At 37.3% G+C, this 16,009-nt stretch overlaps 1 protein-coding gene across 2 annotated transcripts in view; it reads left to right on the top strand.

Annotated features, from left to right (window-relative positions):
- Positions 1–16,009, top strand: part of EPHA3 (EPH receptor A3) — a 180,060-nt gene that overhangs the window by 47,474 nt on the left and 116,577 nt on the right. For both annotated transcript variants that reach the window (XM_021550215.2, XM_021550214.2), the window contains exon 3: positions 5,576–6,236. In XM_021550215.2, coding sequence (XP_021405890.1) covers positions 5,576–6,236 — 661 coding nt within the window. The remainder of the gene's footprint in view (positions 1–5,575; positions 6,237–16,009) is intronic.

Genomic DNA, 16,009 nt, shown 5'->3' with positions numbered 1-16,009 from the left:
AAAATAGTAACAAAAATATCGCTCCACTATTAATTTGTTCCTAATCTATTTGTTAGAAAACTGTGGCATAAATATATCTTCCTGTTTAGGTAGCCAGCAAACAGTTTGGAGAAGTGGATTCTTCCCACTTTTGATTGACTGTGTCCTGATTATTTCTTTGTAATCACTGCCAGTGTGTGTGGCTACATCCATGTTTTGATGCCAGGCAGTGGTTTAGGTGAAGCAGAGGATGGTGCTGGACAACCTGATACTTCTTATTTGTGTTATTATTGAGCTGTCATGTCTAACACTGGATGAAATAATTCCTTGAAGACACATTTTTTTCCACCAGATTGCCACATCCACAGCTTTGTGTGAGATCTTGGATAAATTTCCATCTCTGAAACAGCTACACTTAGAGGCTGAATCTTACCTAGTTTATTCAGTGATTGTGGAGAAAGGTGCTTTTCTAAGAGTTATTGCTTAGTACATATTTCAGCCATGGGCACTGTTGGGTTGAGAACTTCCCAGAAAACCTGATAACCTGTGAGATAAATAAGATTGAAACCTGTTTCTCCAGGAGATATATAGCTTAGGTGGGGGAAAAAAAAAGAAGAAGCTCTAAATGCTTTTCTTATCCAAGATCTGGAAGGCTGTCTGAATGCTGGATTCAGATGTCTGTTAGGAAGTCAGATGTTTTCCTCCTTGACCTTTTTACCTTACTGTCATTAAGAGGCTTTTGCTTGCTGAAGGGTGAGAATCAGCTGTCCTTACAAATTTGTTGATGAAGTACTCATCTGTCTGCCAATTAGAGATGGGGGAGAAAAGATGGCTTTTCTCGTCTTTCTGCAGTTTGGTTTGATTATTAGTTGAGTATTCCCATGGAAAGCTATGCACTCTTGCTTTCTCAATATTATTTATATGTGCTTAGATTCTATAAGACAGTTATTTATTATAATTTTTATTTTATTTTATATTTTATTTCACAGTTCTTTAAAAGCTCAGAAACATAACTGCATGGAGCACAAATCTGACCAGTTTGGATAATTTGGGATAAATTTGGGGCTAGTTGTATGGTAAAATGCTAGACCTCAGTTTTTCTTGGGGAAGTTTAGTATCTGGATACTCTAAATGAGGTTCTCATCTTACCTGAGCACTCAACAGACAAGATATTAATATTTTGTCTTGGTTGTAATTCTGAAACTCTTTTGTTTAGCTGTGAAGAAGCCCAAGTTTTAGGTTGAAGGTATGAGTGTACCAGTGTCTATGTCTTATGAAGGTTTATGTGAAATAAATGATAATTTCACTGTATGTATAGTTTAATTAGAAAACTCTTGCAATGCAGTTTATTTTTTCATTTACAACTTAGAAAAAACTAAAAACCTCCATCTAGAGCCAGTGGCCTGAGGTAATTTCACTGATTTTTTGAATGTAAAGTGTAGGAAAAAAAAAATTCCATGGTACTTTTAAAGTTTCTTAAAATCCCAAATCAGATCCTTTTCTGTCCTCTGATCTCAGCTGGTTGGTATTTATGGGCCTTGAATCAGCATCTTTGGTGATGTTATGAGGAAAGTTTCCATACTGATGAGCTACCCTGGAATGCATGCTCCTATAATATGGTCATTACAGGATTTTTGTTAATAGCAACCTTTAAGAACTCTTGCATCCTGCTACTATTTTGTTAAGCTTTTAAACAGCATGTGGGGAGGTTCTTTTTTTTATTTAGACATGAATTATTTTAATGCTCATCTCAAGTTGGAATTTTATACTTTTTAGTTTAAGAATTTTATAGCAATGTGATGCTGACAGAAAAAATGTTGATTTTTTTTTTTTTTTCAATCACACAGTTGCATATATGTTGTATTGTAAATCAAAAAATATCCCTCTGTTTCTTATTGTAATTCAGATTTTTTTTTTATTATGATGGAGAAAAAGACACAAAAAGTTATGTCACAGGCAGGATGAAAGAATTGAGATCACTCATGTCCTAGATTCCCACATTTAGGGGGAACTTTTCCTTGAAACATCCTACATTCTTCTGTACATTTCCTTTTGTAAGAAATGAACCAAAGCTGTAAGTCCAGCACAGTGCCAGATATTGGAGAAGAAAATCCTTTTTGGCCCAACTTTGTCACTCAGAGACACGAGCTAGACCTTCTCACTGGGGATCTGGAGATTTTTCTACACCACTGAAAGCAATCTCTTGTTTTCTACCATTAACAGTATCCAAAGAAGATTTTAAAAGTCAAAAGCAAACAAAAGAACATTTTCCAAAGCCAAATCACACGCTGGGAAAGGAGTGGTGCTATGGCACTTCTGGAAATGCTTCAAAAGTATTGAAATGCATCAGGGGGACATGACATAAATACTGTGTAATAATACGAATTCAGAAATTGTGCCCCATATCATTCTGTCATAGAGTCCCTGACAACTTTTTATAAACATCTTTCTAAAACATTTTGAATTTATCATTCGTATTGGACTTGGAGGAGGATAGTCCTGCCATTTCATCATTGTAGGATTTAGGACTTGCCTATTAATTTCCTTTCTAACAAAAGGCAAGACTGATAAATATCCATTTACAGTTTTGTACAGTATTGAAAGAAAGAAATTCCAGCTGGGACACTTCTGAAGTGTAATGCTTCGTTGACCAGAGCAACTTGAGGTTTAGTTTTTATTTGTCACTACCTTGATTTCATTTGATTGATAATAAATTAGGCCAATGTTCCCAGGTTGGGTCTGTTTTGTCCATGGCAGTAACAGGTGAGTGATCTCTCCCTCTACTTATCCCTACACACAAGTCTATTTTTGTATTTTCTCTCCCTGTCCATCTGTTTTGTTATTTTCCCTGCTTAATTCTATCCCAGGAATACAAATTGCTCTCTATTTATTATTTTTAAAACTTCTAAAAGAAATTTTGTTATGATTGTAACTTTGCAGAGCATGTTGAACATATGAATTGCAAGTACCAAAATAAAAATTAAAACAAGTACGAAGACAAGGTTTAAGAAACCTTACTTAATGGAAAAAGTTCAGTGTTCTTGATTATCTGTTTACCATTAAGATCCCTTTGAAATGGCAATCCAGAGGCTTACTGGGAAGAATTGCAATGGATGAGCAATGCAAATGTACTGCTTGCTTTTTACTTTGATCATGATAATTATTGAATTCCCAAATGTACTTGATTTTGGTACTTGTTGTGATTTGAATGCTCTTCCTGTAGTTTTGGTGAGTTATTTAATCTTTTCCTAATGAAATAGCTACAGTATTCACAGCTTTATAACTGCTAAAGTATTTTAGTCAATTTAGGACTGAGAGAGTGGCCTTTCCCTTCAGCAAAGCTTTAGCATTAAATGATAGATCTAAAATTTTGTTGTTTATGTAAGTGGATTAACACAGACTTCCAGGCAATCTGATCTTCACTGAAAATTACTGAAATTATAATTGCATTTAGTTATTAATTGAAACTTCTGGACGAAGAACATTGTAGTTGTTATGCCTTTGTTGCACAATTCATATATCTACATTCAAAAGTCTGCTGGATAAGAAACTTTGGCAAAAAAAATTATCATGAGACTTGTTCAGAAAACTAACATCTTGCTGTGGAGATGTTTTAAACTGTGCCAGTTCCTGGTTTTGTCTCAATCTCCCACTGGACATTTAAAATAGAACTGGTTAGAAATTATATGGAAATGATAACCACTGGATGACTTCTGAGCCAGTGCGAGCTGCTTAAAACGCCTGTAAAATTTGGTTTCATTGTATAATCCTATTTAGTTTCATCCAGGTGTTGTTACTCAGTATTTATTTGTCCATGTAAGAGCTGCAGATAAATCAGTGCATCCAGCTTCACCGGAGGCAATTGTGGCTCTTTGAGGCTGGGTTGGATGGTTGGCTCAGGGCCTGTGCTTGTGCAAGGACATCTGTCAGAGGAGGGTCCTTCACTCAGTTTTGGGAAGCTGGCAGAGGCTGGGAGCCAGGGTCCAGCTGCCTCTTCACAGCAGCTCATCCTTGTGTGGCTGGTGCCAAGCTCTCAAGTGGCCACAGGCTCCAGTGTGGTAATTTTGACTCAAAAAGTCCCTGCACTGCCAGTTCTTTTTGGAAATAGATTTTGTTATGGCATGCTGCAGAATATCAGCTGCTGTAGACACATCCAAGATTGTGTTTTAAACTCTGTTGAACTAGTCAGGAAGAGATAAAACTTGTGTATAGTCAGGTCTGTAAAGTGAATTGCAGTAAACTTGGTTTCAATTAAAGGAAAGAGTATTTACACTGCTTTTATCTGCTGGTTTAATAACATGGTTTAAAATCACATCTGCAGTGCTGTGTGGACAATTTCATTGTGCAGACCAGCTCTTAGTCAGATCAAAACTTCCTTAAATTAGTGGGTTGAGACTGAGAAGTCTCAGATGCTACTCTGATATGTATGTCCATGTGGTTTTTTTCCTTCTTTGTATATGTGTGTGATATACATGCTTTGTAAACCCAAGATGCTGTGAGCACTTCTGCACCATGATTTTTTGTCTTTATAGTGGGAGCAGTTCTTTCCTGTCCTACTGTCTGCACTACACTAAGTCCTGTAGCAAAAGGTGCTTATGTACAAGTAATAATTAAATTGAGATCTTAAATAGGAAATTGGTATAACCTGATTTTTGAGGGAAGATGTTTTTCTGGTAGAAATTATTCTTTGTTTCCCTTCCTCAGGACTGGCAGTGACTTCTGACAACATACTTGATTCTCCAGTTTTTGTTGTGGGTTTTTTTCTTATTTTTTCCTATGATTGTGTAAATATTCCTTTTTGGTGAATGTGACTTTGGAAACCAGCTAGGACTTGTATGTGAGTAATTCTCAAGTAGGAAGCACCTTCCTTCATTTTTTGGGTCAAAAATGTTTGTCAGCTGATGACTGTTGTAAAAACAAGTCATGACCCTTTGTTCTTCAAAAACCATTCCCGTGTCACAGTCTATGTGACACAGAAGAACCAACTAATCAAGATATGGTAAATTGGTAGTAATTCATAGTCCAGTTCAACCCAGTTTCCGAAATTGTTTGTGTGGGGTACACATATCCCAAGGAAAATCGATTGTCATGCTTTGAATAAATGTAAAAATGTAGCATTTTATTGCGATTGACTGTATGGAATTTCAGTTGGAGCTGTTGGCTTTTGTTGAATCTTAGAAATAAAGCTGGTTCTAAAAGTGCAAATGTGTGTTGTCCTTGAGGGTCTCTGCCATTTGAGGTGAGTGTTGTAAAGGCATGGAATTGTGGGTGAAAGGACAGCACTGCTTATTGCTTAGGAAATTACATGTTCTTAGTAATGCAAAACAGCTGTAGCATCTCTTTCATCCACCTTGAAGCAAATTGGTAAAAACTGACTTATTAATGGGAAATTCTGTGATAATTTAAGATGCTTTTAGGTTTTATTAAGAAAAAAGTAAGAGGAGGTTCAACCAGACCTTATTGTTTATTTTATAGTGATGCCAAAGCAAAGTTATTTTTGCGTTTTCACAGCTTTTGGTCTAAACTTTTTTTTGTTGGTATAACAATGAATCTTAAAACATTTTATTTTCTTCTTTTTTAATTTTTTTTAATCCAGTGGGAAGAGATCAGTGGTGTTGATGAGCATTACACTCCGATCAGAACTTACCAAGTGTGCAATGTCATGGATCACAGCCAGAACAATTGGCTGCGGACGAACTGGATCCCGCGCAACTCGGCTCAGAAGATCTACGTGGAGCTCAAGTTCACCCTGAGGGACTGCAACAGCATCCCCCTGGTGCTGGGCACCTGCAAGGAGACCTTCAACCTCTATTACATGGAGTCTGACGACGACCACTCGGTCAAGTTCAAGGAGCACCAGTTCACAAAGATCGACACCATCGCGGCCGACGAGAGCTTCACCCAGATGGACCTCGGCGACCGAATCCTCAAGCTGAACACGGAGATCCGTGAGGTGGGGCCCATCAGCAGGAAGGGCTTCTACCTGGCTTTCCAAGACGTGGGTGCCTGCGTTGCCTTAGTGTCGGTGCGGGTGTACTTCAAGAAGTGCCCTTTCACCGTCAAGAACCTGGCCATGTTCCCAGACACGGTGCCCATGGACTCCCAGTCGCTGGTGGAGGTGAGGGGCTCCTGTGTCAACCACTCCAAGGAGGAGGAGCCCCCCAAGATGTACTGCAGCACGGAGGGAGAGTGGCTGGTGCCCATCGGGAAGTGCTTGTGCAACCCTGGCTACGAGGAGAGAGGCTTTGCGTGCCAAGGTAACGCTGCCCCGCGTGCTCACAGCTCTGCTCTGAGCTGGGGCTTCCCCTGCTCCCCGTGGTGGGTTGTGCTCCTTTTCTCCAGGTTCTGGATCTCTGCAGAAATATCAGCCAGTTAGGTGGTAAAATTGCCATGCGAATGAGGTTTGTTCAACCTGTGTTAATAACGTAATTTGCTAAAAATATTTGGTAAGAGTCAACGGCTGATTTTTAGTAACACATTGTGTAGTAAATCTAGCCTCTCCTACCACTCTTGGACCTTCTTCCAGTTTACAATGGTTTTCTTAAATGTTTATGTCAAAAAAGTGATTTTTTTTTGGTGTCTTTTTGTCTTTTAAACCTTGTGTCTCAATATATGACATTTGCCACTGAGTTGGGTTGATTAATTTGGATTGGTTGGTAAAAAATATGTGGTATTGCTCCTGTAGCAAAATTACTAAGTACAGATACAATTGGAAGATTAACAGTTGAAGTTTATTCATCAATACTAATGTATTTTAACTCCATATTCTCTAAACTTGTGATTTCTGCAAATTGTGGTTATATGAATGCTCCCAAGAGCAAGAGTACACTGGGGATTTGGGTTTTTTTCAGAAATGGTCTTTCAAATCTTAGTGAAATGAATGTTGTATTTACTAATTTTAGTATCAACCAAGATGGAAGCAGTTAACATTTTTATGCTTTTTATAAAATTACATTTTGAAGTTTTGTGCTGATTCAGTCTTTTCACAGCGTGCCTTGAAAGGTGTTGGCTGTAGCAAAGGGTCTTGTGTTAAATACATAAGCAAAAAATTGAACAGTAATGTCTGGAAATCCCATGGTTGGAAGCAGAACAGCTGAGATGTTTACTGTGGGGTGTGTGTATATGTATAACAGAAATTTAAAGTATTCTGAACCTGGCTGGGATAGTGCCTACTCCTTTTTAATCAGTCCTGCAACAATACTTATGTCAAACAAGTAGGTCCTAGGGAGTTACTGAGAACCCAACAAACCATAGCCATGACTTTTTCTCAGAAAATGTCAGGCAGCCATTGGGGAGAAGGGGTAAGAGTGTTCTTGCTTTGATTTTTCTTTTAAGGAGATTTTAAATAATCTTTTGCCCTTGAATAAATTGAGTAGCCTGGTCTAAGGATGCTTTTCTGGGGTAAGGTACTGTTATTTATCAAAAAACAAAGTAAGCTCTTCTGTTAAGAGCTGAATTCAGGGGAAGATATTTTATTGTTCAGATATGCTTTATCCAAGGCCTCCTACAGCTGTACTTAGAAATGCTAAAACATGAGTGACTCTTTTATCCACTGTGTATATTCTTGCTTGCTACAAAGCCTGTAAATGGTTGGAAGCTGTTGGTTTAGAGTTTCAGTCACAGGTGAGCACAGAGAGACTACAACTGAGCAAAAGTAAAGCTAAATAAATGAAACTAAACTTTTATTATAAACAAGTTTCCAAATGCTTGAGGAAGGCAAGGCAGCTCCTACTGAGCTTTGCAGAGAAAATTAGACCACAGAATGAATATATTTTTCTGGTTTGGTTTTTTGCTTCCTCACTCACTGTTGATCAAGGGGGTTTTGTATGATGAAGCTGTTAACAATAGCAACAGGTCCTTCTGGTTATTCTGAATTAACATAGAATGTTCTGTTAGCTTTTATTGGATGTCCTATTGATCAGATCCTTTCAGTGCGTGTGATTGAAGTGGCTCTTTAAAAGCAGGAACTCCAAACCTCACATTTCTTGGCATTGGTGGTACAGCAGGCATTGGAAAACTCAGAAAACCAGTTCAGCTTTGACCTCAGGATCAAGGCTGCTCCTGCATCTTACTTTCTCTTTTTCTTCTGTCCTTCTCTTGCTCCATCTTTTATGGTGTTTAAGGATTTTTGCATTTCCTTGTTGGTTTTTTTTTGGATTTTTTTTTTTTTTTTTCTCCATCGAAAGGACAGTAAGATCAGGATTGTGGCAATGTAACCCCAAAATGCTGTTACGAGCATGGGCTGGAATGAAGGCATAACTTAGGAAAAATAAGTTTCAGTTGAAGTCTGAAGGAGTAATTAGCAGAGGTTATTGTCTTCCCAGTGGTTAAAAACATTTAAGAGCTTCTCAAGATCTTAAGAGATCATAATTTGGTTTGTGTTCAGACTGTTTCTGATTTTGTTTCCATAATGCTGTTTTCATAAACAATGTCATTTTGCATTAGCCTGAGATTATAATTGAGGATTAAAATGAAGTACTTTAATGGTTTAAGATCAGCCTATTTAAATTCCATTCAGAACAGCTTTTCTTTGTACTTGGGAAACTAGACACAGTCATGGCCTCCTAAATATGTCACCTATTTACTTGACTGCTTTCTTTTCTCTACACAACCAGGAAAAGTCAACATAAACTCAGATCATTTTTTGTTATTGGTGCATATTTTTTATAACACTTTGTATGTAAGCTTGTATATATGATGGGTTTTTTCTGGATGGAATATTGTTCTGTTCTGGATGCTGTTGACTGATTTTGTTTCCTGTATAGCAGCAACTTCCCTACCTATCAGTCAGCAAAAGAATTTCACTGTGACCATCCTTGTCCTCCTTATTGGGTGTTTGTGAAGCAGAGATTTCCCAAAAATTATACACTTGAGGTTAACTGCTTAAGTTTTAATTCCTCCTCTAGCAAAGGCTTGTGTACCTGCTCAGTGTTTGGGAGGGATTAGAGTTTCTCTGAAGTGAAGTAAGATGTGTTGGGGAGCAAGTTGGAAAAACCACATTTTCATACCCATTTTTCACCTTAATTAATGCATATATTAGTTAATTAAAATGGAATATGCCATACACTGTAGTCTGTTTGTTATTAAAGCTTTTTTAGCATCACAGTGATCCTGTCTATTTAATCTTATTTTAATATTTCATGGTTGAATGGGCCTTCTTTCTCACAACATCTTTTATAAGCTATATTTTCACTCTGACCAAACTACAATTTCCTGGCATCTTCTCTCTTATAATTAGTGTTTTAATTATGGGGAAAATCCCCCAGTTGGCTGGAACTACATATTAAGCTTAATACTTTCTAATAATCTCCATCCTTCTCCTCAGTCAACAAGGGAAAAATCATCTTTTCAATTTGTTCCCCATAAAACAGGCAGAATAGATCAGGTTAGAACTGTCTTAATATTCTTTCTCTGACAGTGACTAACAGCATCCTTCGAAGGAAACTAAGGGACAGTATAAGAAACTAAATAAAAGTGCTGCTTTCCTGGGTGAAGCTTCTGCCAATCTACTGCCAACTTTTTTAAGATTTAGGATACATTTTGCAAGAAAGACTTTGTACAATAGGAGTCAGTGACCAGTCTCTTGGTAATTTGTCTCTATTTTGACTCATTTATATTTTTAATCTCTTAATTTTTGTGGCAGTGAATGCCATATCTTGCCTTGCTTGTAAAGCATAATTTCTTGCTGTGTGCAATCCTTCTTGTTTAGAGTCACTGGGATAAGGTTTCCTATGTTCCTGTATAGTGAGGAAATAACTGCTGCCTTTTCAGCTTCCATATTAACAAATTTCAAGATCTCTTTCATGTCTAATAGCTCATCTCTAATTCCTCTTTTCTGAGCTTTTCCTCTCTACTAGTGCCTTCTTTTTAAAAGGACAGCCTGATTGCTCTGTACCTTATCCTTTTTGACTGCTTCTGTACATATAATGTGATTTTTATGAAAAAGGCAATGAGTCTTGTATACACTATTTAAGTTTCAAGTGCAGAAGGAGATTAAACAGTGGCTTAGAGTTTGGAAGAGCCCAGAGATTGAGTTAAAAAAAGGAGCATTCATATCACCTGCCCAGTGAGGGAACTGTACGTGGAAAAGCTTGACTCAGTTTTATTTTGAACACCATAGAAGAACTAGATCTCACTCTCTGAAGGTTGGTTAGTTGGGGTATTGGTACTAAAATAAATGGGAAATGTAAGATAAATGGCAGAAAACCTATCTGTAGTTCTCTAAAGCTCCTCAGGGAAATAATGGAAGCCTCATTTCAGGAGTTGTTTTTTAAAGAATTGCAGTAACCAGATGATAGAGGAAATCCTGCACTGGCAGGTTTGGACTAATAAATCTTTTCTATACTGAGTGTGTCTATTCTGATGGTTACTTATGCACTTGAGGAAGACCAGTTGGACATGAAAAAGGTTATTTTTCATTACAATATACTTAATTAGCAAGCTTGCAGTGGGAAATTGTTTATCCATGTGAGACCATGAGAGAGCTTGAATGCTCTTTTGAAGGCTTCCAACAGGCAACCCACCATACCAAAATCAAATTTTCTGGCTCTGGTTATCAAATTAAAAATTTAAATTGGTGAGCCTGAACAGAATGACCTAAAAAGCATAGAATAACATATTATGCATGGTGTTGTTTCAAGGTATAGTTATAAATTTTAGTTGCTGGAATTCAGTAAGTCTGAACTGTAAATTTCCTATGTAATGCTATGTAATAAAGTCGTAAGCTTTAATCATGAGTGACTGATACATTTTCTATAACAAAGCCAGAAGGAAAAAGAATGTAACCCAACAGTTCTTCCTTGTGTGTTCAACTTTTATCTATTAATCAGGTGGATTGAATGGGAGAAAAGGGAGTGAGGGGTAAAGGAGGGAGAGGATAAGTTCACTCACTTTGCCTGGTTATTGCAAAAATGACTTCACAAAATTTCCCCTAAGACTAAATTTTTCAGTGCTTCAAGTTGTGCAGTGAGCATCTCTCAAATCAATTTCTCTCTCTGAGTTTCTGGAGATATGAAAGGAATGCCATCTGTGGCTGCTAAATCTGAACCATCACATACATTGCTTAATTCTTTGAGTGCAATGACTGCTGCAATTGAGGTAAAAATATGTAAAACATCATTAATACCAAGGAAGAAAAGCATTTATCCAGACTACTTTTTTTTCCTCTATGCTTTAAATAACCATTTTGTCTCTGCATAAGTAAATCTAATTTTTACTTTCCTAGATCGCTAGGAAAAAATATGACTTTACATGTAAAGAGAAAGAGATGCTGTGAGGAACTACTCAATTTTGTGCAAGTGAAAACGGAAAGAAGGCACAAATGCTTTTTGCAGATGCAAAGTTTCCCTTGGAATTAATTCAGTGGCTTGAATGTGTTACACTGCAAAAATGTGAGGCCTTAACTCTTAGACTCTGCACAGGAAAATTTACATTTAATAAAATATAGGCACTGATCATATGGAGATCATACAATATAATAATGGAGCAATCAAAAAAGTTTCCTTTTACATGAAATCTGAAAAAGTTGAGGATTCAAAATTTTTAAGCAGAGGTCTGAAGTGTGTTTTTTATTCCTTTGGTTTGTATTGTTTTAATTTTAAAAAGGAGGAGAGGTGCTTTTTAAAAGGACTCCTAATCTTTCAAGCTGGTAAACTAAAATGACAGAAGCTATAAATTATGAATCACTTTATTTGTAAAATATTCATTGTTTTGATCCACTTTATATTCTGTAAGTACATAAACAGAGCACAACAGTGAAGGATTTACCTTCCTGCTTAGAATTTATTTAACTCTTACAAAAGTTATGTTGAAGATGTCCAGGTGATTTTTATGGGAGAATAATTATGTTGCATTCAATACTTCCTAAAGATCTCAGCCAACTTTTTATGTAATATTTTCTGACTATTACAAATTTGAAAAATATTCTCCAATTTGTTCATCATAGGCAGTAGATATAAAAATGCAAGTTTTTAAGGCAAAATTTATTGGGCACAAAGTTGTGATTTTTTGACCCATATTTGTCACACATCCAGAAGAAAAAAAAACCAAAATTCTGAAATTATTGGAAAAGAGATTATTCTTTTATACAATAATATGCATATTCTTTCATACACGTAAGAAAAGTGTTCTTTTGACCCTTTTTAGTTTCTTGAAAAAGCTTTTACTAAATTTCTTGGAGATTGTGATAGAAGTATTTAAAAACATGATTATAAATATTATAAAGTTTTTAACACTCAGTGATCAGGAGCTTGAATTTAACATTACTGTTGAGTGTTCTTAGAAAACTTAGCAGTACAACTCTCCAAGTTGTTCAACGCTACAGTGTCAATGTATGGCAGGACTAGATAATTTAAAATTGAATTTTTGTGTTTAAAACTAGGTGGGAAATAGAAAGGTTCACTCAGAAAAAGATGGAAATATTTGCAAAAGTGTTAATCAGTCACAAAATGCAAATTAATACATTTGTATGTTTGTTTAATCCAGATATGTTACCACTATAAGTGTTTGTTCTGCCACTTTGTGGGTGTGTTAGCAGTTTTTTCCTTGTCTCCCTTACCTGCTTTTCAAACAACAAAATGACCACCCCACCCCAAACCTTGACAAGAAAACTCCTCAAACACTCCGCTAGAACTCAGGTTCTCTCCAGTTTAACAACTTTGTGAAACATTTACTTGCTCTTCTCAACACAGAAATATTTGCCTTAATTCTCTGCCACTCACCTGTTCAAGAGCGCTACCACTGAATTTGTGTGCAGGATTTTCCTGCAGGAATCTCCTGGATGTCTGTCACTGAGTATCCTAAGGGATCTTGCTGGCATTTCCTTAACCTTTTCACTGGAATGGGCTCCCTTCTTTGGAGGTTTTCAAAAGATTAAAGACTAAATAATGAGGATCATCCTCAGCACGTTTTGCTCACCGTGCCTTGGGTGATTTTTCAGTCTTGGACTTGCACGAAGGTTGCATTGTCACTGGAAATTCAGGGAACTTTTTCCACTGGTTTCCTGTGGGAATCCAGGGCTTCCCTCTGGCTGCCCTGGAAGGTCTGGGACCCTGGCAGGGGGTCAGGAACCCCCTGGACAGAGCCCCCAGAGACACTGTCTGGGATCTCTGTCCATGGAAAAGAGTTTTCAATCTTACAGGATGAATTACAAGCTCTGAGTGTTTGATATAAGTAATAATTAAGTGTGGCACGGGTGCAAAAGTAAAATTTTAGGATTCTAGATGAGGGGTCCAAAGGGACAAGATGGAGGAAATTGGGTGTGTCTTGTCCTTTTTCTCCTTCTTCATGCCCTCCATGTTTCACTGCAGTGTTGGCATTTTTCTGTTGGTTCAGGCTGGGGACACACTGTTCAACGTAGGTGACAGATATTGGCACATTATTGTAAATCCAGCCCAGGGAGTTTCTGGTATTTAATGTTTGTAACATCCCACTGAGGGCAGAGCCCCACACGCTGCCCTGCAGGACAGAGCTGGGCAGGGCAGCAGAACATGTGAGAGATAAACAGAATAAACAACCCTGAAACCAGCACAGACCAATTATGGCTTCTGCTTTGGCAGCGGGGCAGAAAGACAGAGACTTTCTACAATCTCAGAATCATCAATACCACAGATTCTGACAGTTTCCCTGCCACTGGCAGAGTTTATGGAGCAATTTGACAATCCCTTCTTAGTTCCAGAGTGGGACTTATAAAGGCTAACAGGGGTTTGCATTACCCCTGGTAGCTGGCACTAGGCTTTAGAGAGCAATTGCAGAAAGAGCTGTGAGTTTTGATAACACACAGCTCTGAAAATGCTCTCAGAGTAAGGACCATCTTAAAAGATGAGTACAAGATGAGGAGAATCTTCTCTGAGTCTGCTGCTCCTCAGTGTGAAGCACAAGATGTTGTCAAAACACGCTGTTGGCAGACATCTAAATAACTAGCAATTGATAGCAGACTTTATTGAAACACTCAGACTGTGGGAGAAGTAGCAACATTTGCTGTTTCTTGGATGACAAACTCAATAACATTCAGTTCATTTGTAGTGTCTCATCCTCCTTGTGTTTGAAATTCTGTCATTCTGTCTGAAATTCAGTGTTGTTCTTTATGGCATGCCAGGAAAATAATAACAGACTTCACACAGCCTGTTTAGGGAGAGAAAATACAAAGTTTACTGCCTAGAATTTGTTTGTGGCTTCAGCTTTAAGTATCAGATACCCTGGCAATTACTGTAGGTATTGTTCTAAGGCAGGGATAGCCCTAAATGATGACAAATCCTTCCCAGGTCAAGGAGGTGAACTATTTCACCATCATGGCTCTGTGGGTTCAGTGCTTGTCTACTGTAAGGTTAAAATTTGATGTGATAATTTAGAACAGCTGCTCTTTGACAGGAAGATTCACTTTCAGCAAGGGAAGAAAAAGCCATATGGTAAAAGCTGATGCTGTGCCAGGCCTGAATAGCTGCAGAAGTGATACAGGACAGTTCTCTTCAACATTATGCTTGAAATAAGGTATTTTACTTGCCATTGGTGTTTCCAGTCCATGTGCTTTTTCGAATTGTGACTTAACTTTTCTAAACTTTTTACAAGTACTTTTTTCTAGCTATTTTTATATAATACTTTTTATTAACAATGATAGTCAATTGTCAGAAAAGGGTGGGGGGCTTTAACAGTATACAGTTTATCCATGGCCATATCCAGACCACTTTTTGTACTCTAAAAGCATATCAAAGTTTTATGGAATGATTGCTTCAAAATTTTCAAGTAAATTACTGTGTATTTTTAGAGGCTGTGTGTCCCACACTTGACTTCAGATGCTTTTAGCAGAGTAATTCACTTAAGTGACACTGCTTTTGTTCACATACTTAAATTTCAGTAAATTGAGCATGTGAAATAGCATGAAACCTTATGAAATTAGTAATTCCCTGTGCTCATCCCAAACAGTAGTAGGAATAAGGTGGTCATCAGGAGTTCAAAATCTTATGGACAATTCATCTGTCCTCCAATTTAGAGAAGGGGAATAATTTGTCACAATAACTAGTTCTACATAAAAAGAAAAACCCACTGCTTCTTTTTGATGTGGCAGAGATATTTAAGGTGAGGAGAATAACAGAATAAATTACTTAGAGTGCCCAGCTCTTACCTTTAAAAAATGCCACTAAACAAGTGACCAAAAATCTTCCACCAGCAGTTCATTGCCATCTAGAAATACAACTTTTTTGGTGTGTCCCATTCCCGTCTCTCCCTGCATAATGAGGATGGGACAAAAACCTGTTGTTTAAAGAAGAAAAAAATTCTTTCCTTCTCCTAGGAAAAAGAAAAAAAAAGAAAAGATAAAATCTCTGAGGTGACTATAGTAAAGCAGTAAAATATGTTGAAATGATCATCTGTTATCCAGCTGAACTAAGAAAAGACCTAAAATGTGGCAAACATATTAAAGTAAAATATTAAACATTCTTTGATGTTTTGCAACCCTATACAGAGGTCACTTAGGCAGAATTTGACCTAACCTGACCAGCCCCTTTATCTCTGTAAGAGGTAATTCTGAGATTTAGGTATGCACATATAGAATTGTTTATTTATAAATGTCTTCTGTAGCAATTTTTTAATGCCACGTTAATATTAAGATGGTGTTGTGGCAGGCACATTCTTCTCTCTCTCAGGATTTTTCATAGAGGTGCACAGAGAGAAGAAAGAGAAAACAATTTCTATTTCTGCTCCTTCTTTTTCCCATGTGGAATGTGTTTGGAGAATTGTTTACCTGGAGTGAGTGCTTGATTGGATTCTGGTGAGGATTGTTTGAGCCTGATGGCCAATCCAACCCACCTGGTGCTGGACTCTCACAGAGGGTCATTGTTAGATATGGGAGTTAGAAAAAGTAGGTTTGTAGTTTTAGTATCCTCCTTTTATATAGTATATTAATGTATTTTAGCACAGTTATAATAAAGAAATCATTCAGCCTTCTGAACTGAGTCAGACATCATCATTTCTTCCCACCGGGTTCACCTGCATTTACAATATGCTGTAGAATCCAGTAAGTAAAAATTCCTCCTTT

This window comes from Lonchura striata, chromosome 2 (genome assembly GCF_046129695.1).
Source record: "Lonchura striata isolate bLonStr1 chromosome 2, bLonStr1.mat, whole genome shotgun sequence".
Classification (NCBI taxonomy): Eukaryota; Metazoa; Chordata; class Aves; order Passeriformes; family Estrildidae; genus Lonchura; species Lonchura striata.
This window is presented reverse-complemented; position numbering and strand designations above follow the sequence as displayed.